A 23,764-nucleotide genomic window follows, 5' to 3' on the forward strand; every position below is an offset into this window, starting at 1 on the left:
CTATTAGTAATATACTTAATTTACCTTAAGTACTGTTATTGTAATGGAACTCCATTACAAATTGGAATGAAGTTGTGCTCATTGCTTTGATCTATTTCCATTCTGCTTCCTCCATTTGGGCCGGGTTGACATTGCCCCACACCAAATGTCATCTCAAGTTAGTAGTTGGTGTTAGTTGGTCCTCAACCGGGCTCCCACATGGGAATCAAACAAGATCTTCATTGGATCCAGTCGGACAGGGAAACCAAACGAGCACTTGCACCACTATAGACAGGGCCGAGCCAGCCTCAGCCACCTTATCAAACATGCCCTAGGTGTGGGCGCGGATCACTCGCTGGACTAGCAAGGAGGAGGGGACCGCGGAGGGACTGCGCTGGACTTGTTGGTCAGATCGTTCGCCTGATTCAAAACAGGTGAACGTCTGTCCAAATGGAATTGGGAGTGGTTCACTAGGTGCGGGCACGGATCGCTAGTTGGATTAGTAAGGAGGAGGGGACCGTGGAGGGACCACGCTGGACTTGTTGGTCGGATCTCAAATGGAATTTGGTGTCGACGGATTGGAAGGGTGTTTTTTTTTCTAGCATGGCCCGGCCCAGCATTCAGCCCACTAACTCTCAGTCCGGGTCGCGGCTGAGCAGGCCTGAGTTCTGTCTGACTGAGCTCCCCTTATCCAGACTAAAACAAACCTGAATTCCATACCCACCGTCCCGTCCCTCCACCTATACACCTCTCTTTCCTCCCGGCAGCAATGGAGACGGCACTCCGGTGAGACGAGCCAAGCAGCCAGCCCTGGCTCCTCGATGGCGTGCCTGGCACCGCAGTTCATGTGGGCGCCGTCTGCCGCCGCCCACGTGCCTTCCTCCTCCTCGTCCTACTCCAGGTGCTCCGCGCTCCGCGTCCACTGCGCCGTCACCTCCGCCGTTGTCGTCCAGGACCGCACCAACGGCAGCGCGGCGCAGCTGAGGCTCGCTTACGCGGCTCCGGCGATTCAGGTGGCCCGCACTGCTCTGTTTTTGCTGGATTGTCTTCCGAATTACATATGCTGTACTGTCTTTGCCCGCTTTTGGTGCTGTGTTTAGTTTAACATGTGACAAATTGGGAGACTTAGTCCACTCCTTTGTTGGATGCGTTGATGATCAACAAATAAGAGTACATTAATCACTCTCAAACAATGCCACGAACCCATGACCATGAGGTGCTTTTCCTAGAACAAAATGAGTTCAGGGCCAACTGATTGGAGCGGCTAGTAACTGTAGCTGCAGGCTATTTATTGCAAAATCTAGCATAGCAAGTGCTAAATCCCACTGTTAAAAATGTAGGAACATTGAATAAGAAGTGACGTTGTACGAGTTTCAGTTCATGTCTGTTACTGATTTCCTACTTGGAAGACGAACATTTTATATCAAATCAGCAGGACTAATTTTGATCTGTGGGGACAATTATTGGTAATTTCAGTTCTGCTTCCTTGAATTGAGTATTTCTCTAGCAGTGTTGGAAGAAAAAGAAATGAAGCAGGAGTTTTAAGCTTCTAGAAGGAAGGATGAAATTGAGTCATTATATAAGGCAAACACAATCATGTTCCTTTATAGGCTTCTAAGCCCTTTTCTTTTCTTGTTGAAGGCTGCTGCCTTTCCAGCATTGCCTGTAGTGTGAGAAATTCCTTAACAGTATAGTAGAATGTAGAACATCACAATATTTGTTCACTTTTACTTTGTAATGTATGTCAGAGAAACTTTGAGGCAACTCTGGCATCAGAAGCACTTCTAAATGAAGAGGCGGTAGTAGAAGCCGCAGCCGCAGAGGCAGTTGCTCTTGCCAGAGCAGCTGCTGAAGCTGCGCAAGAAGTTGTTCAGATGGTACAAAAAAACAACCATCAGCCTATAATTAGACAAAAAAAGGGTGTGGACAACTACTTGGCAAATGAAATCCTTCGCACAGAGATGCAATCGAGCAGTCCTGACATGTATGCTAATAATCCTTTGATGGAGGATTTGGAGTCTTATGGTATCATGGCTTCTGAAGATGAATTAGATGCTTATGCACAGTACACTGAGAACATAGCTGTGAAATCTGCTCGTCAATCTGAGAGGAGAGCTAGGAGAACTAGAGCAGCAATAAAGGCTAGCACAACTCTCCGTGCTTCACAAAAGGCTGCATCATCCTCAAAGAAGAAGCGGTCCAAGGGTTCCTCATCTAGTATGAATCCTTTAGGTTCCTTGTGGAAGATGACTGGCAGGAGACTTCTTACAGCCAAGGAAGAGGTTGAGTTCTCAGAAGGTATTCAGGTAAGACTATATTATTACAACTCGAGACTATCTTTTAATTATCTGTGTACTAGTGAATCTTCTCAGCTGAGAAGTTAGCTTGACAGATTTTATTGTGTTCCATTAAATACCTAGACAACTGAACAACTGTGTATGAAAAAGAAAAAGTCTCAAGACTGTTAGCAATGCTTCCTATTCATCTTCAACTCCATGTTTTACTGCTGTATTTTCTGCTTGCTGGCAGCCTCCTGGGAACCATCCCAGTGTGTACTGCCTTTAGTGTTGGCTGTCGCCTGGGTTCCTCCCCTGGCTGCTGCCCTCTTAACTCTGTTTTCCCCTAGCTCTGTTTCTCTTCTATAAGTGTTCTCTGTAAAGTTGTCAAAGTTTCAATCAATAAAGATAGATATTCATTGTCATCGAAACACTCGATATAGGTAGGTTTCATGGTGGAATTTGGGGTCCCGTGTCGCCGGTGATTGTTGCGCCCGTCGTCACATTGTTCCTAACATTGTTTAAGTCTCATCTTTGTTTGTCATTCACCACTGACAATCATTGCTCTATTGAATTTGACCCCTTTGGTCTCTCTATAAAGGATCTTCGTTCCAGGAACATGATCGTCAGGTGCAATAGCTCCGGACCTCTACACCCTGCATCCTTCGGCGCCTACTTCATCCTCTTATGCCCTTGTTGCTGCTGCCCACACTACATTGTGGCATGGGCGTCTCGGCCATCCTGGACATGACGCTTGCTCTAAGCTCTCTAGTAGTTCTGCAATTACTTAACATTCTACTACTAGTGAAACTCTCTGTCATGCTTGCCAATTGGGCCGTCACATTTGGCTACCTTTTGCTACTTCTACGTCTCGAGCTCTCAAGAACTTTGACTTAATTCATTGTGATTTGTGGACCTCCCCAGTTGCGAGTGTTTTTTGGCTACAAATACTGTCTTGTCATTCTTGATGATTGCTCCCACTATCTCTGGACGTTTCCCTTACGCCTGTTTTGGCATATTTCTTCACTCACGAGACCACTCAATTTTGCTGCGCCATTAAGAGTGTTTAGTGTGATAATGGACGTGAGTTCGACAATTCTTCCTCTCGATCCTTCCTCAAGCATGGTGCTCCCTATCTCCCCACAGAAAGGCAATGCCAAGCGCATCATACGTTCCACTAACAACATTGTGCGCTCTCACCTCTTTCAGACTTCCCTTCCGGCTTCTTACTGGGTTGACCCTGCTACCTACTTATTAAACCGTCTCCCCACTAAAACTCTTGCATCTATTACTCCTCAGCATGCTCTCTTTGGCCAACACCCTACCTACTATCATCTCCGTGTGTTTGGTTGTGCTTGTTACCCCAAACCTATCTGCCACTGCTCCACATAAACTTAGCCCTCGCTCCACTCTGTGTCTTTCTTGGTTATTCCTCCATTCACAAAGGTTTCTGGTGTCTTGATCTATCCTCAAATAGAATCATTGTTTCTCGCCATGTCATCTTGGATGAATCTTCCTTTCCCTTTGCCAAGACACCATCCCCTCCTCCCGCTAATGAGTTTGATTTTTTACTTGAGTCTGAGCCTCAGGTGCCCGTTCTTGGCCACTTGCTGGTTTCTCTCCTGCAGTACTCCTCACAGTGCTCACTGCTGCCACCCTTCCAGCAGCCCAGCGGACTGCTGCTGTGCCTCCTACCATGTCACCGGCTGCTGCTGTGGCAACTACCACGCTACCAGCTGCTGTTGTGACCCCTACCTCACCGACCACTGCTCCTGCTCCACCTGCAGTAGCCCAGCCGACAGCTCCCGTGGGCTCTGGTGTTGGCGCCAGGTCCTCTCCTGCACCAGCAGATTGGTGTTGTCGCCTGCTTTTCCTCTCTTGGCTCCGGATGTGCTCAGAGCATCATCCTCGACTGGCTTGGGGCTGTACATACCCCCAGCATGGTGTATTACCTAGGTTTATACTTGTCGCCACTGTCTGTTCATGCACAATCCTCACTAAGCTCTGTGCCTCCTGCTTTGCCCGTTCCTGTTCCTGTTTCTCTGGTGGTCAATCGTCATCCAATGGCCACCCAAGAAAGGTTGGCTTTTGACAGCTGGTATACCATGCCGAGTCTCTTTCTCCCATTTCAAGGACTTATCGGAGTGCTCTCGCCGATCCTAACTGGCGGGCTGCTATGGAGGTTGAATTTGCTGCTCTCTAGGCCAATCACAACTGGGATCTTGTTCCACAACCTCCACGTGCTAATGTGTTGACCGGGAAGTGGATTTTTCGTCACAAATTTCATGTTGATGGCTCTTTGGATCGCTATAAAGCTCGCTGTTCTTCGTGGTTTCACACAGTGTTCACGTGTCTATAGGAAACACCTCACCCTTTCATATATATAGTCAAGTACATCTTGGAGTCCAAGTAACATGATATACATGTGTTAGACTACATATCTCTAATATTGTGGACCTTAATATATGGTCAAACCTGCTATAGTTTGGACAGTTCTCACCCTAGCTCTCTCTTAGCGGCCTGTTCATCAACTGGATGTCAAGAACACATTTCATAACGGGACCTTAACAGAGACAGTCTATTGTTGCCAGCCCACTAGTTTTGTTGATTCTGGTCTACCCAATCATGTTTGCCGCCTCAACAGTCCCTCTACGCAGTGGCGGAGCCTGAGCTAAAATCAAGAGGGGGCCAATTCCATAAGCTCATGCCACACCTAGCTAGATGCTACTACCTTCCAGCTTGCGCTTGCTCCCTAAACAAGAGAAGCCAGCAAGTAAGATGAAAAATGAGATGAAGTGCTTGTGCATATGTAAGACTCGTTTGATGACATCGTGGATGAGCTCCAACATCATTCATACAATGCCAGCCAATGCTTTAAGAAGAGAAATGCTTGCGAAACATATTTGTCTTTATGTAGTATAGCAATTGTTGTAGGCAGCAGTAGCCAACTGTCATGGGAGCTAAAAAAATCTATATTGCCTAATAGCAGTTGCAGCATTTAGAATAGAAGGTATTGCTAGCCACAGTCCACATCAAAGAGGCTATATATCTTAGTAAATTTCAGTCCAACATATTGCACCAAGCTAGCATGTAGTCTATCAAGTATCAAGCATTAGTAACAAATAAAAGTCACTTTTCTCCTTCCTACATGTAGACCAAGGTGAATTAACCAGGGAGAGAGAGAGAGAGAGAGAGAGAGAGAGAGAGAGAAAAGTCACTTTTCTCCTTCCTACATGTAGACCAAGGAATTAGAGAGAAGAGAGAGAGAGAGAGAGAGAGAGAGAGAGAGAGAGAGAGAGAGAGAGAGAGAGAGAGAGAGATTCAAAGACTTCAGGCGCATCTATAGCAGTGCAAGCCAATTTTTTAATCGAAGCACCGTGTGCTGAGTTCGGCAAGATGTGCTGGATAGCACCAGACGAAGAATTCACTCGAGCGTATTGCACTTAATAACATACGCCGCAGCTGCTCACGTTTTGCTCTTAAGAAAACTCCATTGACCAAGGGGGACCGCAGCCCCCTATGGCCCTCGCGTGGCTCCGCCCATGCCTCTACGCCCAAACAGGCTCCTCGAGCATGGTACAGTTGTTTTGCTGCATACCTTCTCAAGCTTTGATTCACTGAAACCAGCTCTGATACTTCACTGTTTATCTATCACCGCAGCTCTGAAACTGTTTACCTGCTACTGTATGTGGATAACATGGTGCTTACAGCGCTCAAGTGATTCCCTCCTTCGCCGAAGCATCTCTCTGCCTTGCAGCAAGAATTTTCCATGAAAGATCTTGGTCGTCTGCACCATTTCTTGGGCACAACTGTTGAGAGGTTAGCCCAGAAGCAGTATACCCTGGATATCATTCAGCAGGCTGGCATGGTCGACTGCAAACCTTGCAGCACTCTGTTGACACTCAAGCCAAGCTATCTGAGACTGATGGAGCTCTGGTCATAGATCCTACACACTATTGCAGCCTTGTTGGGGCCTTTCAGTACCTCACTTTCACTAGGCCTGACATTGCCTAGGCTGTTCAACAAGTCTGCTTACATATGCATGCCCCCCGGGAGCCCCCACCTGTCTGCTGTGAAGCGCATTCTACGCTACCTCCAGGGCACCATCTCCCATGGGCTTCTTTAGCCAACTGTTGCCTCTGAGCTCAGTCTACACTGATTCTGATTGGTCTGGTTGTCTTGACACCCGTAAATCTATCTCTGACTATGCTGTCTTCCTTGGCGACAATCTTGTCTCCTGGTCATCCGAAAGGCAGTCCACTGTTTCACGCTCTAGTGCTCAATCTGAATATCGGGCTGTAGCAAATTGTATTGCCGAAGCATGCTGGTTGCGTCAACTTCTCCAGGAACTTCACCCACCGCTCCCTCGCAGCACTCTTGTCTACTGTGGTGATGTTAGTGCTGTTTACCTCTCCAGCAACTCAGTTCAAACATCCGCGAACTTCATTGCCTCATGGGTGCTGTTCATGTTCTTCACGTCCTGACCACCTCCCAATTCGCCGACATCTTCACCAAAGGGCTCCCGGCCTTAGTTTTTTTCTTCAAAACCGCAGGAGAGCTGCCCTTCATTATATTAAGAAGAAAGAAGGGTCAAGAACCCTTTACAACTCACACCACACCCACTGTTTGACTGATTACATTCGCTCCCGGCCTGAGTCTTTAGGGAGTTTCGGTCCAGCCTCAACGTTCGTGCTGCCAATGTTTCGACTGCCGGGGGGGTGGGGGGTAGGTGTTAGCAACTTCAACTCCATATTTAACTGCTGTATTTACTGCTTGCTGGCAGCCTCCTGCCTTTAGTGTTGGGCGTCGCCTGGGTTCCTCCCCTGGCTGCCGCTCTCTTAACTCTGTTTTCCCCTAGCTCTGTTTCTCTTCGATAAGTGTTCTCTGTAACCTTGTCAAAAATTCAATCAATAATGATAGATGTTCATCTTCTCAAGGACAAAGAGCTTCGTCTTTGTATTTGATCAAGTATAGGATCTAAAGACTTTCTGGACTCTGTATATGATTGTACATTAATTGAAGCCCTGACGTAATTTCGAAATCTGCCATTGGGTCAGCCACTACATTGCTCTTTCCTGCCACAAAAAGGTTCCATTTGGACATAGATACACTCCAATGCTATTCTACCATTAATATCTGTGTTATGTAGAAAAACCTAGTATTCTCAATGTACTTCTAATGACAAATTTACTAACATTATACAAATGCTCAATCTCAATATTAAAAACCAATGGCCAAAATTTAAGTAGTTTGACTGCGCAGAACCAAACCATCATTTTTTTTTCCCGAAAATGCAGGAGAGCTACGCTTCTTTGTATTAGAGAGAAAAAACGATCCTATATATCAACCCCTCATACGGGGATCAGGTATGAGGGGGGATTTACATCACACTGGCACTAGTCTAAAGGAAAGGAAAAAACAGCATGACCGGCCAAGACCAAAGCTAACTCAAATTGTGCTCTAAGACCTGATGGATAAGTCTAGCTGTTATAGTCTTTGTGGGGCTGTTGTGGTCTTTGTGTTTTTAGGACAGCATCTTAGACTAGCATCTAGAGGACAGCATCTTAGACTAGCATCTTGGCTGGCTAGCAGCCTATAAATATGTATCCCCAACCCCTTGGGTTGGCATGACATTGAGAAGTAAACCAGAAAATTGTTCCAACTCCTAGTGTCATCCTCTCTCGATGAGAGTAAGAATTCTGCTACTTCCAAGAGTGAGAATTCAGCGACTAACAAGTGGTATCAGAGCCGTATTATCCTATAGCCTGAGCATCTCCTGCTCATCTCCTCTCCCAGCCACACAACAGCCCCAGCTGCGAGCAGCAGCTCCGGCCGCTCCTGCTCACTCCTCCCCCGCGCAGACGAGCAGCAGCTCGTCTGAAGCAGCCCTCTCCCCATGCAGCAGCCCTCCGGTAGCGTGTCATGTCCGCAGGGCAGTCTCAGCGCTCGGTCGTCTCGAGCACGCGACGTCGGCAGGAGGCCAAACTTGCTGCGGCAGAGGAACGCGAGCGAGCAGCGGCAGAGACCGCTGCAGCGGCGGCAAGGGCGTCGAGGCTTGCAGCAGCCAAAGCGGAGGCGGCGAATGCAGCGCGTGCGGCGACAGCGGAGGTCGAGGCTCTGCGCGGCAGCATCGCAGCTCCATTTCCGCTGACGACACTGCCGACGTGGACCTCGAGCTGCTAGAGAGGGAGGCAGCGCGGGCGGCGCAGTGGGCAGCCGCGCACGCCCACGAGCGTGGCGGCAGCCCAGACAGGCGCGGATGCACTCGCTTACCCAACAAGCGGACTGCCAAGGAGGCTTGGGACGCCATCGCTGCGGCACGCATCGGCAGCGACCGCGCCCGCAAGTCCACACTGCAGGCACTTCGCAAGGAGTGGGAGAACCTGGCCTTCAAGCCAGGTGAGGACGTTGATGACTTTGCTCTCCGTCTCAACACTCTGTTGCAGAAGATGGTGCAGTTCGGCGAACACCTACGGCGAGGAGAGAGCTGTCGAAAAGCTCTTCCGCTGCGTCCCCGAGAAGTACAAGCAGATGGCTCGCTCGATCGAGTCCTGCTGGATCTCTCCACGATGTCGATCGAGGAGGCGATAGGTCGCCTCAAGGTCGTCGACAGCGATGAGCCACAGTCCCTCTCGGGGCCCATCACCACTGGCGGGAAGCTCCTTCTCACTCGGGAGCAGTGGCTTGCCAGCCAAGGTGACCGGAGGAAGGGGGAGCCTTCTTCCGCGACAGGCGGCCGCAAGCGTGGCAAGCCACGCAAGGCGCGCAGAGACGCCCAGGCCGGGGCGCGAGGACGTGCCGAGGGTGATGCCCGCGGAGGCGCCCAGGGCGGGCCGCGCAGGCACAAGCCGGCACGAGACGACGCCTGCCGCAACTGCGGCCAGCTTGGCCATTGGGCCAAGGACTGTCGACAGCCACGACGCGGCCAGGCCCACGTCGCACAGGCGGAGGAGGAGCCGGCTCTGTTCATGGCACATGCCAGCATCGAGCTACCTCCAGCGGCACCGGCCGCAGCGGCTCTCCTCCACCTTGACGAGCCAAAAGCACACGCCCTCCTCGGCGACAGCTCCGGCAACGACAAGACTGACGGGTGGTGCCTCGACACCGGCGCCACCCATCACATGACCGGTCGACGGGAGTTCTTCACCGAGCTTGACTCTAGCGTCCGAGGCTCCGTCAAGTTTGGGGATGCCTCCGGCGTGGAGATCAAGGGCGTCGGCTCCATCATCTTCACCGCCGTGTCTGGTGAGCACAGGCTGCTCACCGGAGTCTACTACATCCCCGCGTTGAGGAACTCCATCATCAGCTTGGGACAGCTGGATGAGAACGGTTCGCGCGTGGTGGTTGAGGACGGAGTCATGAGGATTTGGGATCGTCGTCGTCGCCTTCTTGCCAAGGTATCCAGAAGCGCAAATCGACTCTACGTCCTTAACGTGCAGGTGGCACAACCCCTCTGTCTCGCTGCTCGTCGGGACGACGAGGCGTGGCAGTGGCACGAGCGTTTCGGGCACCTTCACTTTGAGGCCCTGAAGCGGCTCAGTGCCACGGAGATGGTGCGAGGCCTGCCGTGCCTCGACCATGTGGAGCAGCTCTGCGACGTCTGCGTGTTGACGAAGCAGAGGCGACTCCCCTTTCCCAGCGGGCGAGCTTTCGAGCCAAGGAGAGGCTCGAGCTCGTGCACGGGGACTTGTGTGGCCCGGTGACACCGGCCACACCGGGAGGACGACGCTACTTCCTGCTGCTCGTCGACGACCTCTCCCGCTACATGTGGGTGATGGTCCTCGGCAGCAAGGGAGAGGCTGCGGACGCCATCAGACGCGCGCAGGCTGCTGCGGAGGCGGAGTGCGGCCGCAAGCTGCGCGTGCTGCGCACCGACAACGGCGGCGAATTCACGGCGGCTGAATTCGCGTCGTACTGCGCTGACGAGGGCATTCAGCGCCACTACTCCGCGCCGTACAGCCCGCAGCAGAACGGCGTCGTCGAGCGGCGCAACCAGACGGTTGTGGGGATGGCTCGGGCCCTCCTCAAGCAGAGGGGGATGCCGGCTGTCTTCTGGGGAGAGGCGGTGGTGACGGCCGTCTACATCCTCAACCGCTCGCCTACCAAGGCGCTCGACGGCAGGACGCCGTACGAGGCTTGGCATGGGCGCAAGCCGGCGGTCTCCCACTTGCGGGTCTTCGGCTGCCTCGCGTTCGCCAAGGAGCTTGGCCACATCAGCAAGCTCGACGACAGGAGCACTCCGGGAGTGTTCATCGGCTACGCGGAGGGCTCGAAGGCCTACCGCATCCTCGACCCGAAGACACAGCGTGTGCGCACGGCGCGCGACGTTGTGTTCGACGAAGGGCGAGGATGGGCGTGGGACAAGGCGGTGGACGATGGCTCGGCTCCGACGTACGACGACTTCACTGTCGAGTACGTCCACTTCGAGGGAGCTGGGGGAGTAGGCAGCTCTTCTTCGGCGAGCGCGTCTACCCCAGTCCCCGAGCCTCCACCGACCCCGGCGCCCCTCCCGCTCCCCTCTCTCAGGACCTCGGCTGCGATGAGTTCTTCGCCGGCTCCACCACAGCCGGCAACGCCACGCACTCCAGCACCGACAGGACCACCTCCGGGCACGTCTACTCCACCACCAGCTCGTGTCGAGCACGGCCCGGTTGAGCTCGCTACTCCGCTCTCTCACGACGAGGAGCGCGTCGACGCGTACCACGACGGCGAGCCGTTGCGGTACCGTACGATGGAGAACCTTCTCGGCGACCAGCCGGTGCCGGGACCGGTGCCTCACGACCTGGAGGCGCAGTTGCACCTTGCGTGTGACGACGGCGAGCCTCGGTCGTTTGCAGAGGCCGAGAGACACGCGGCATGGCGCGCCGCGATGCAGTTGGAGATGGATGCGGTTGAGAAGAACCGCACCTGGGAGCTTGCTGACCTTCCTCGTGGTCATCGCGCGATCACCCTTAAGTGGGTGTACAAGCTGAAGAGGGATGAAGCCGGTGCCATCGTCAAGCACAAGGCTCGCTTGGTGGCACGAGGTTTCGTGCAGCAGGAGGGGGTCGACTTCGACGACGCCTTTGCTCCCGTGGCACGGATGGAGTCCGTGCGACTCCTCCTTGCGCTAGCTGCCCAGGAGGGCTGGCGTGTTCATCACATGGACGTCAAGTCGGCGTTCCTTAACGGCGACTTGAAGGAGGAGGTCTACGTGCACCAGCCGCCGGGATTTGCGATCCCCGGCAAGGAGGGCAAGGTGCTCCGCCTGCGCAAGGCCCTCTATGGCTTGCGGCAGGCACCGAGGGCGTGGAATGCCAAGCTGGATTCCACGCTAAAGGGGATGGGCTTCGAGCAAAGCCCGCACGAGGCGGCCATCTACCGACGGGGCAATGGAGGTAATGCCCTGCTGGTGGGTGTCTACGTCGACGACTTGGTGATCACCGGCACCAAGGATGCGGAGGTGGCGGCATTCAAGGAAGAGATGAAGGCCACCTTCCAGATGAGTGACCTGGGGCCTCTCTCCTTCTACCTGGGAATCGAGGTGCACCAGGATGACTCTGGGATCACGCTTCGACAGACCGCCTACGCCAAGCGCGTCGTTGAGCTAGCTGGGCTCACCGACTGCAACCCAGCTCTCACTCCGATGGAGGAGAGGCTGAAGCTGAGCCGCGACAGCACGACGGAGGAGGTGGACGCTACGCAGTACCGGCGTCTTGTGGGGAGCCTTCGCTACCTCGCCCACACACGGCCGGACTTGGCATTCTCCGTCGGCTACGTTAGTCGGTTCATGCAGCGACCGACGACGGAGCACCAGCAGGCTGTGAAGAGGATCATCCGCTACGTTGCGGGGACTCTCGACCACGGCCTCTACTACCCGAGGTGCCCTAGGGCGGCACACTTCGTCGGGTACACAGCGACCACGCCGGCGATATTGACACCAGCAAGAGCACGAGCGGGATCCTCTTCTTCCTCGGCAAGTGCCTCGTTAGCTGGCAGTCGGTCAAGCAGCAGGTGGTGGCCCTGTCCAGCTGCGAGGCCGAGTACATAGCGGCCTCCACCGCTTCGACTCAGGCGCTCTGGCTCGCTCGACTGCTTGGTGATCTCCTCGGCAGAGACACTAGAGCGGTGGAGCTCAGGGTGGACAGCAAGTCCGCTCTGGCCCTGGCAAAGAACCCCGTGTTCCACGAACGCAGCAAGCACATCCGGGTGAGGTACCACTTCATCCGAGGCTGTTTGGAGGAAGGGAGCATCAAGGCGAGCTACATCAACACCAAGGACCAGCTTGCGGACCTGCTCACCAAGCCCCTTGGGAGGATCAAGTTCCTTGAGCTCTGCTCCAGGACCGGGATGGTTCAACTCTCCCACAAGACGACGCACAAGACTTAGGGGGAGAATGATGGATAAGTCTCATGTGCTGGTCTTTGTGGGGCTGTGTGGTCTTGTGGCTGTTTTTTGTGTTTTTAGGACAGCATCTACAGCATCTTAGACTAGAGGACAGCATCTTAGAGGACAGCATCTTAGACTAGCATCTAGACAGCATCTTAGACTAGCATCTTGGCATATGCTTGGCTGGCTAGCAGCCTATAAATATGTAACCCCAACCCCTTGGGTTGGCATGGCATTGAGAAGTAAACCAGAAAATTGTCCCAACTCATAGTGTCATCCTCTCTCGATGAGAGTAAGAATTCTGCTACTTCCAAGAGTGAGAATTCAGCGACTAACAAGACCTAGGTTCTGCAACTTCTTGGCCCCAGCGAAACACCAAAGGCTGTGCTCATCATTCAGCTCACGCAGGATTGAGTTAACTGAAGGAGAGGCACCCTCGTACACACAAGCATTCCTATGCTTTGAAATAACCCAACCATCATTTTTACAAGAAAGTTTAGGAAGTATGATAAGACAAACTAGTTTGATTGCTCTATGATCAGAAACATTCTGATGTTAAAGCTTTATAACCATCCAGAAGAGCATATGATAATTGTTTTGATCACGTAATTTATTTATTTCTGGTTTGCCATTTCTAATCTGAAGAGGTCAAAATTTTGGAGGACAGGGAATCATGATACGTGATTTTCCAAAAAAAAATATTCATGTGCAGAAGATTTTTCTTCCTAGTTTTTCAACATGCATGGCCCAGGACTTTTGGATCTTGCAGTTGTATTGTAAATCTATGATAAGAATTTAAAGGTTCCAGAAACAATTAGTAAAGAATGTGAGCTCTTCACATTTCTGAAGCTGAAATTTTATCTGGTGTTGTTGTTTGGAAAACCGCTACTCACACATAAAACCATGGCTGCAGTTTGCGAGTTAATTTTGGAAACTTTGTACCTTCAATCTTGTATTGCAGAGTTAATGATGGAAATTGTGTACCTTGAACTAGTGCAGGATCTTTTGAAGCTTGAGGCGATCCAAGCTGAGCTTACAGAGTACAATGGTGGCCAGCCAACCTTCTCGCAGTGGGCAACAGCAGCTGGAGTTGATGAGAAAACTTTGCGGAAGTGCCTGAATTATGGTATTTATTGCAAGAACAGAATGGTAACATCTAATGTGAGACTTGTAATCTCTATTGCCAGAGAGTTTGAAGGCCCTGGAATGGACCTTTATGATCTTATTCAGGTAATACAACCTAATACTTTTTTATTGGAAAAATATTTTCTGGTGTGCCGTATTTAGCATCAACATTTTATTTTTAGGTTTTTTATCACAGGAAGGAATGCAGGGCCTTGTAAGGGGAGCTGAAAAATTTGATGCATCAAAAGGTTTTAGGTTCTCTACATATTCTCACTGGTGGATCAAGCAAGCAATGCGTAAATCTGTCTCGGAGCAATCCCAAATATTTCGCTTGCCTGTATGCCCACCCCTCAGATCCTGTTCTTTTCCCTATATCAGTGTTTTGATGAACTCTTTTGTCTCCAACTGTAGATCGCGGTTGGTCATGCATGAGTGACCCATATGTAGTTTAGAAAAATTCAAAGAATAGATTATTATCACCAGGTGAATCGTAGGGTGATTCGTTTTTGTTTCTTTGGTGCGTGATTACAAGTTTATCCAAAAAAAAAAGTGAGGTAAGGATTAATATGAAAATCTTTTGATGATGTTGACTTAACAGTTAATAATGTCTTGCTCCCCTCATCTTTTGACAAAACTCTTCCATATTACTGTCATATGAGCCCTTTTGTTTTTTTTTCAAGTTCAAATATTGTTGTGTCCATTATGCATCATGTTATGTTGAACTAGGATTTATGTTCCCAATGGATGAAAATATTTTCTATATATTATATCTATCAAAACCAGTTATCTCAGATGCTATATGTTAATCACACTAATTAATTCTGGTAACTAGGCTCACATGGTTGAAGCAAGTTACCGTGTAAAGGAGTGCACAAAACGACTTCGCCGTAAGCTTAGAAGACGACCCACCAATGAAGAAATTGCACTGGACACTCGTATGCCAATTAAACGAGTTGAGGCAGCAGTAAACCTCCCCAAGTATAGTGTATCCCTTGATAGTAAAATTGGTTCCACCGACATGACATATCAGGTATGACCATTCTATGCCTGTATCGCATTCTGTGTTTCTTATGTACCATAGAGCTCAGGTAACACACGCCTTTGGTTTTCAGGAGGTCACAGCTGATCCCAGTGCTGAGACAGCTGAAGAAATGCTCAACAGAATGTCCATGAAGAAGGATGTACACAAGGCACTAGATACTCTCACCACACGCGAGAAGCAAGTTATTGTTCTGAGATTTGGGCTCGAGGATGATCGGATAAGAACCCTGCAGGAGATTGGTAACATCATGGGTGTGAGCAGGGAGAGAATTCGGCAAATTGAATCTGCGCGTTTCGGAAACTAAGGAGCAAGAAGAGGGTGAAGGCTTTGAAGGATTATCTGGTGCCAGTGGGCAATTGGTGAACCGTTTGTTTGCACAGAATTTGTTTTCCTCTCTGGATTCCTCAGCTTTTTCTTTTTTGAGGATTCTTTACTTGTACCATTTTACGTGGGTCCTCATGTAAAACACACTATCAGAATATTTGCATTACAAGAGGAAAGAATAGTTTAGTTCCGTGGAAATGAAGTAATTCACAATTTCTTAGTTGCTTGTTATCTCAGAATTTAGAAATGAAATATGTTGGTACAAAACTGTGTAATGCCCAAATTTTAGAAGCGCTTCGTCATCTACCCTACGCCTAAAAGAATGTGCGATTCATTTTTTTCTCATAGATTGCTTCATAAAGAATGTAGAGTGTTCGGTTCACATAGTTACCATGATTTCAAAAACTGTTCTTCACTTTTTCTGAATTGTTCAACTTGGTTTGAAAATTGTTGCCTAGTTTTAGAAAGTATTGAGGCCTTCTAATCCGTCCGAATCTATATTGTTGATTGATGTGGATTGAGGTGGAAAACTAGTTAATTTTTCACACAAATCTACAACAATACTGCCTTGTTTGGCCATACTTGTATCTATCTCAATCGGCGGAAAGTTAACTAATTTTCACCTCATTCCACTTCAACACTTGTAGAATAAGGTGGATATGAGTGTAGCAAACAAGGAACAAGTACGAATTAAGATGAACTAGTGATTAGGCGCACCCTTGCGTGCATGTTGGTACCTATTGACGCCGAATTTAGATCCGGATCACAAACCAGCAAGGGTTAGCACGTCCTAGGTTGCAATTAACCTATCACATGCAGCAAATAACTCAATGATCAACAAAACCGATCTAGAGATCGATTGGGCTGATCTAGAGCCCATACACCTCCCAAGAGGACCCGATGGGGAGATGCACGCCTAGGGTTATTCTAGGGTCCATAGGGCCACCTAGAATGCCGATGAATCTCGTGGAGATATGCAATGAACAGCAGGATGGTTGGAAAAGGGCAAAACTTAGTTAGTAGATGTAAAAAAGACGATTCAGTGTTAGATCCTTCAATCGATCGTTATTCTCTGATATATATAGAGGGTGGTCTTATCCCAATAGTACACAAGTCCAAATTGTAATCTCCACGTTTGCTATGCCAAAACATGTCCAAACAACGATTTGGTGGTTTGGACTCGAACAAGGAAACCGGCCTAGCCGCTTCCCAAACTAGCTAGGTCGGTTTGTCGGGCTCACGAAGCCGTCTGGCCAGACAGCAGCAGGACCGGTGTCACGGGGTCAAAACCGTGGCAAGCATTGTTGTTCGTCGGGTGTCACTGAGTGTGTGTCTCCGGTAGCTCGGGTGGACTCAAGAACACAAAGAACACAGAGAGGATGCACGGTTTATCCTGGTTCGGGCTATCGAGGCCCTGTGTCTAGCAGCAAATGATCCTTATATTCAAGAGCACCAAAATAGGGGGTTACAACAGAGTGTAAGAGAGAGATTTAGTAGGGGGATCACTCGTTGATCCTTGAGCCTTGTCACTGGTGAGGTCTCCCCCCTCGTTGGAGAGGAGGAAGACGATCAAAGCGGGGGAGGAGCTCTCGGTACTGCTCTCGGAGTGGCTCCGCTCTCGATGTAGAGCTCGAGCTGTTCGGTGAGGACAGGATTGATCTGTTCGAAATTGTTCTTCCCCCTCTAGGACCTGACCTCTCCTTATATATCGAGGTAGGTCGGGTACATGACGGTTTTGGGCAGTTTAGTCTATGGTCTACATGCGCTGGAGTCCAGGGAGGTCTTGTAGCGGCTTGGATGGACCTTGGTGTTGTCGTGGAGCCGAAGAAGCCTTAGGTGTCTTCCGGCTCCTCTGTTCTGACACACTGAGTGTCAAGCTCTGTCAGCTTGGACCGGCCTCCACCAGGTGCACCTTCTAGAGGCTTCTTGGTGGTGAAGGTAGCTGGCTTGAGGGGCCAACGAGCGAGTGTTACATTTCTTAGCATCGCTACTAGAGATATAATCCCTAGCAACGACACTAGAAATGCTTATGGTATTTTTAATGTGACTTAGTAAGTGCGAGGACCTAGGGGCGCGGGCGCCGCCTGCGTCTTGCCTTTAGGATCTTTTTAACGGTCGAGTGACACAAAACACCCCATGTGGCAAACCAACACATAACACACAACATTGTACCAAAAAGGTATTAGTTAATGGGAGTAGTTTACTGGAATTTTTTATACAAAAATAACAGAACATGAGTATACAAAGTTTTAAAGTTTCCTCTATAAGTTCAACTCTTCGGCATATCACTCGAATTCTTATCGGAGTTAACTTGTAGCACATCTTGGATTCGCCCACTCCTAGGTCTACTATGCAGCAGCGAATTAAGCATTGGCTCAAGCCGACCGAAACGAAATTACCTGCAAAACAACTTAATAACAGCACCGTGAGTACATTTCGTACTCGCGGGAATTAATTCCAACATATAAATATTTAGTGGATGAAAGGGTGTTATTAAGAATTTGTACATTTGCAGAAAAACAATGGCGTTTATTAAAAGAATGACATGCTCAAGATTCACAACTAAATTATTTAATGGCTATAAGTTCATAGTAGCAAGTAAAGTGATCATCATTTATAAATATCATATCATAGTTTGGTCATTAACACTACCATGAGCATAGAAAGTAAGAACAACCAAAAGGTTCTGTCCCGAAGGATTTCAGGCTTTCAAACTCTGCAGAGGTGTAGAACTGTATCCACACGGAACAATGGGATGAACCACCATACCCGTGCGTGAGTGTCACCCCCAAAACTCCTATTTTGGGATGTGACTTGAAAACACTAAAAGCAAACCAAAAGATTTTTACTATTTTCTAAAATTTCCCAACTTTAGTTAAGTTTTTGACATTCCAGATAGGGTAAAATGTGAGTTTCTAAAATTTTGTAACTAATTTAATGTTTTGTTGCATTTCATGCCTTTGCATTGTGTTTATGTGTGGAAAATGAATTTCAATATGGGTTAAGCCCATGCTGACCCACTCTCTTTCCATCATGAATAGCAGCCCAACTTGTATGTTTTTCCGCTAACAGGCTTAGTCTGCTCTCTTCCTCTTGCTTTGGGCCAAACCGAACAAGCTCAAACCACCCCTCCTCTGTTTTCTCTTCGCTTTTCACGTGGACATGCAGCTCTCTCTCTTCCTAGTGTCACCTCATCCGCTCCCCACATGCAAAAACTGCAGCATCTAATTCCTCCTTAATACCACCAATATTTCTCTTCACTGCATGTGGAATGGACCATGCATGGCCAGTTAGCTTCTTGAGCTACACCGACGCTTCCTCCCTCCCTTTCCCATGCAAAGATAATTCCTCTCTTCATTTCCTTGACTCCATCAACTATCCCATCTTCTCAATTGCATGCAATGGCAGTCGTGAGTCTCTTTCTCTCTTCACCATGGCGCCATGCAAAAATAACAACATTAGTTCTCCACTTAATCACCTGGTCCCATGTCTCCCTTAATTTCCTTTTTACTCTATCAGTTTCCACCTCCTCTCAAATGGATGAGAAAAGGGCAGACATGCATCTCCTCCTCCTACTGCCCACGCCAATCCCTTCTCATGCAAAAATATGCACCTCTTCATTCCCTCTCTTAACTCCCAAGACAAAACTCTCTTAAGAGTGCTCCTTTACTCCATCAATTTATCTCTTTCTCTTCAATTGCAAGCATGCAGCAGCAATATTCTATCAAGATGCGGGCCCTCTCCTCTCCTAGTGCCGACCTCCCCCTTCCCTCATGCAAAACGGCAGCACTTAATCCCTTGACTCACCCCTCTTATGTGTGCACCTTTACTCTATCCTTTCAATTGCATGCATGCACATAACAACCAGCCACATTTCCTTCTTTCTCTCACGCACAATCGGAAGGATGCGCATTCCCCTTCACCTCCCTCCTCCTCTCCTATAAATGGAACACCCCCCCCCCCCCCTGCTCTCTACAATGCCTTTTGCATTCCTGCTGTTCTCCTCTCCCTAAAGATCTCTCTTGGGCGTCCCTCCCTCTTGCACATGAAGGAGAGGACAGAAACCACAGCCATGGCTGCCCCCTTCCTCCCTCTCGCTCATTTGCATCAAAACAGGGAGACCTTGCTGCTGCACGTCCCATCTTGATGCCAAGGATCTTCGCTGCGGTAAGATGAAACCTCGTTCTCTATTTTTCATCGTGAAATATTATCTTTGCTAATCCTCTATGTCGTGGAATCCGAGGAAACTCTACAGCACTTCCTCGGTGTGCCTTGTTGCCTTCCCAAACCAGCAGCCCCATCCCATCGATCGTCGGCTGCTTCGCTGTCCATCATCGGTGTTGGACGACGTTGAGCTCATCCCCGGCAACCATGAACCTCGATGTGAGGCCCTCTCCCCTCTCCCCATCATGTATACATGTCCCTGCTGAAATCTTGCAACATATGTCCATGTTTGATCAGTTTTGGTGAAGTTTCCTTTGCAAATGTGTCTCTGTCCTCGCGGCCAGCAGCACTGTTGTCGACGGCAACGGTGTTACCTGCTGATCCAGCAAGACTTATGATGAATCCTTTGAGTAGAACATCATTTATATACTTGCACACGTCTCTGAGAAATTTCATGGCCATAGGATCTAAGATGAAAGAGATATCGTCCTTTTTGTGCTCGCTGCCCCTGCTGTCCTGGCAGCGGTGCCACTCTGATTGGCATTGGTGTTCCCTGCCAATACATTAGAGTAACCGTCAAACCCTTTATGCAACATGTCCATCATATCCTTGCACATGACTCTGCAAGTTTTTGTGGCCATTCGGGCCATGATGGTGGAGATATCAATTCCATAGTGGTTTCTACCCCTGCTGTCCAAACAGCAGCCACCCTGTTTCTGTTGCAATCGCATTTCCTTGCCAACCAGCGGTCAAAACATCATTCCCTTTTGCCAAAACATTGCACAAACAGTTCATAACATCTCCACAAATGGGTTTCCAGTGGAAGCATCTATGACCATGGTCCTTTTGATCATAATCCCCGCTGTCCGCGGATGTGCAGGTTCATGGTGCACCGGTGTGCGATTGCGCTCCCCGTCAAATGTTTGACCATCTCAGCAAGCATGAGATAGCTGCGCATAATCACACCAAAGATATTTCTCAAAAGTTCAGAAAAATATATTCCTCCTATTGATAATCACTGCAAGCATGCCACCTATGTATATCGTTGTCCAGTCCTTGTTTTCTTTATAATCTATTCTATGTCTCCCAAAATACTAACATTATTCTCTCCCTAACCACACCGTGCTCAAAACCTAGTACCTATCCAACTTATGCAGTTCTAATGAACTTGTTTCTATTAATCCAAACTTCACCATGTACATCTAACTCCAATCATGTTCCATCTATACCATCGATCTCTCGTATCTTTTAAACTGTGGCTTTGTTTTTGGTAGTTTTTGCGCTCAACGATAATAGTTACAAGCCTACGTGTTTGAAAACCTTTATATCTTGTTTTATATATAATTATTGGTGTACTGCTTCTAGGTTTGTCTATGATTCTGGAGATGGTTGTTGCGATCGTTAGAAGAAGCTATACAAGGATGATCCAGAAGGAAAGTTGGACAAGTTTGAGCACTATTTGAGGCAACTGTAACATGAGTTCCCTTGTTACCTGATAATCTTATAATCACTTTCATATGCATGTGTCTAATATGATGAACCCCTAAGGACTTTACCTAGTACTTTTGATATCCTGTATTCCTTGTTCACCCTGGGTTTATGCATATGGGTAGTTGCTTAGTCTCCAATCACCAAACTATATAAAGTTAATCTTGACTAATGGATTATGGAATCAATATTAAAATGATGCTTTTTAGCAACATGGATAGAAGGGGGCTAGAGCATTGGGCCTTTTTGGGTGCTCTAGTCTACCATCCGTAAGGACTGAATCTTAAAGCGGCAACCCAGGACTTACAGTACAACCACGAGAACTACATGGCTCTGGTTTTAGCTTAGTATCTTGATCTGTTCTAGTTTGTTAGCATCTTACTGAAAGGGCAAGAGGGGGGTACCATGCTGCTTATGGGCCTTGTCCTGCCAAGGTGAGTGCTGGACTAGGATCAAGTGTGCCATTCTTGAAGAAAGGTGTCCATGACACTTGGGAGACTGAAACCTTAGCGGATGCTACTTATTAGAACGACTGCTGAAAAGCTTCATAGTGATCCCTGCCTACTCACCTTAGAAGTGTTAGGGGGTTGACGGGCCCGTGGCATACGAGAATCATGGCTCGACGGGTAAAGTTGTACAAATTCTGCATAATTCTTTAAACTGATATATCAGCCGTGCTCACAGACACGAGTGGCCTGGATCCTTCTTGATTAGTGGTTACTTGGATGGTTTGGGAATGATCAAATATTGAATAATATTACTTTCACTTGGGATGGTTTATCACTAAAGTAGTGACTCATATTTAATAAAATATGACCAACTAAAATTGATAACCACAATAAACAGTGTCAAGCCTTTGAGCCTTCATGAACCCCTTTGTTATACTTGTTGAGTATGGTGCGCTCACACTTGCTTTACAATCAACAAAAATCCGGATGGGTACAAGATGGTGGACCAGGTGATGAGTTTTCCAAAGGAGTTCTAAGAGTACTAGGTGAGTGCTCCCCTAGTCAACCGTCCCGTGGAGTACGGAGTCCCAAAGAGAAGATATAGAATAGTTTTCTGCTATGCTTTGTAATAGATGTAAGTCTTGATGTAACTATGTTTCGATATATAATAAAACATTGTTCTTGATATTCTCCATATTTATCGCTTATATGTCGTGTGGACATCCTGGGCACACATATAGTTAGCGCTTGGTATTCTTTGGAAAACTGGGTGCGACAGCGAGGGAAGGGTTGCCTCATGTCTCCAACCTTTCCCTAATTCGGCCGAATAACACATGAAAGGTTCGACTGGTTCCTGGTTAATGCCACCACCATCTAACTGGCGGCACGTTCTTGCAAGTTCCATGAATAGACTGGTTGCAATTAGTTACTAGGCTTGTCGCCCCCATATGCGACATGTGGTCTGTACGGGCGGTTACTCGAACTCACGTATCCCAATTGTGATGACCCAATATTTTTATCTCACCAATGCAAGTGTCATCCTCTTGACCAACTTGCACCAGTTAGACCAATAGCAGGTCACCAACAGGAGGGTGCCAACCAGCTTTCCCCTCATCAGGATCTTGCAGTTGAGTTACATATAGTAATCCAAGTAATAAACTAACATGTGATCTTGTGTATAATATTTCAAATACAACTCACAACAAGTCAAAGAATTTCCAAAATATCTCATTGTATTTGAATAGGAAGGTACAACTATAAGTTTGACTCCTTTCTAAAGTTGCTCTCTTATATTCACTCGTAGACAACCATCGGAGTTAACTTGCAGACCAAATTGGATTTGCTTGATCCAATAACTGCTTGTCATCACCTTGTCGAGCTTGGCTCAACTACACATACAGCAGATTTACCTGCAAAATGTAGCACCATGAGTACATTGCGTACTCGTAGGACTTAATCCCAACATAAATATTTGGTGGATGCAAAGGATAATATAGGCATTTGTGCATTTGCAGAAAAGCAATGGCGTATGTTAAAGAGTAAGATGCTCATGATGCATGGTCAAAATAGTTCAACCAATGTAGGTGTAAAACAAGTAGTGAGTAGCATAGGTCAGTGATCAACGATGGAGTTCACCTCAACTCAAATGTGAAATCTCCCACACTACAATGGGTCTAGAAGTAAGAATAACCAATTCCATCCTGAGGGACTTTAGGCTTTCAATAGACTCTACGCAGAGGTGTACAAATTGTACCCACATGGAAAACAAGATGAACGAACATACTCGTGCCCAAGTAAGGGTTGCCTCATGTCTCCAACCTTTTACTAGTGTGGCCAAGGGTGCTCACGAACAATCTAGAAGGATACCAAGGTGATGATTTCTTGTGCCCCCTTGCGCACCTTAAGGGCACCGATGTAATGGTGTCACATCTACACCGCATCACCCACCTCATAAAATCCTTGAGAAAGCCGGTCACCACTGCTACTTGGCTTACCAGCCCCATCCCCAGCATGTGGTCTATACGGGTGGTTACTTAGACTCACTATCCCAATGAATGATCCTTATTCCTTCATGAGCTACGTCACTTGAGATCCAACACTCACATTGATCTACCCCTCGCTTGAGTGAAAAGATCAATGGATGGAAACACTTAATTGCTTACTTGCTTAGACGATGGTAGAAGTCGAGTATGAGAAAGAGAACTCATGCTTGCACGTGTAGGATGCTACACCAGGATAACTAATTACTAAAAAGAATGAGGGTTGTAACTTATCTACTTCCCTAATCTTGACTAAGGACTCATCTCAACTTGATATAACAACATGATGATCAATTTGGTAATTCCTATTCATGTGAGGGGTAGGTCATTGTGAGTGTGGGATCTCAAGTGATGTAGCTCATGGAGCACTTAAGGACCGTGCATTGGGATATGTGAGTTTGAGTAACTGCCTGTACATACCACATGTCGCATATGGGGCGACAAACCTAGTAACTAATTACGACCGATCTATCCGTTGAACTGGCAAGAAGGTGGCGCCGATTAGATGGT

General features: G+C 48.2%; 1 protein-coding gene across 1 annotated transcript; it reads left to right on the forward strand.

Moving 5' to 3' along the window:
- Window positions 1-698: 698 nt before the first annotated feature.
- On the forward strand, window positions 699-15,354 carry LOC136483770 (RNA polymerase sigma factor sigB-like). The gene is made up of 6 exons (XM_066480936.1): window positions 699-992; window positions 1,728-2,285; window positions 13,623-13,853; window positions 13,945-14,085; window positions 14,581-14,778; window positions 14,861-15,354. Exons 1-6 carry the CDS (start codon window positions 801-803, stop codon window positions 15,092-15,094), a joined length of 1,554 nt encoding a protein of 517 aa, XP_066337033.1. The 5' UTR covers window positions 699-800; the 3' UTR covers window positions 15,095-15,354.
- The last annotated feature ends 8,410 nt before the right edge of the window (window positions 15,355-23,764 follow it).

This window comes from Miscanthus floridulus, chromosome 9 (genome assembly GCF_019320115.1).
Source record: "Miscanthus floridulus cultivar M001 chromosome 9, ASM1932011v1, whole genome shotgun sequence".
Lineage (NCBI taxonomy): Eukaryota > Viridiplantae > Streptophyta > Magnoliopsida > Poales > Poaceae > Miscanthus > Miscanthus floridulus.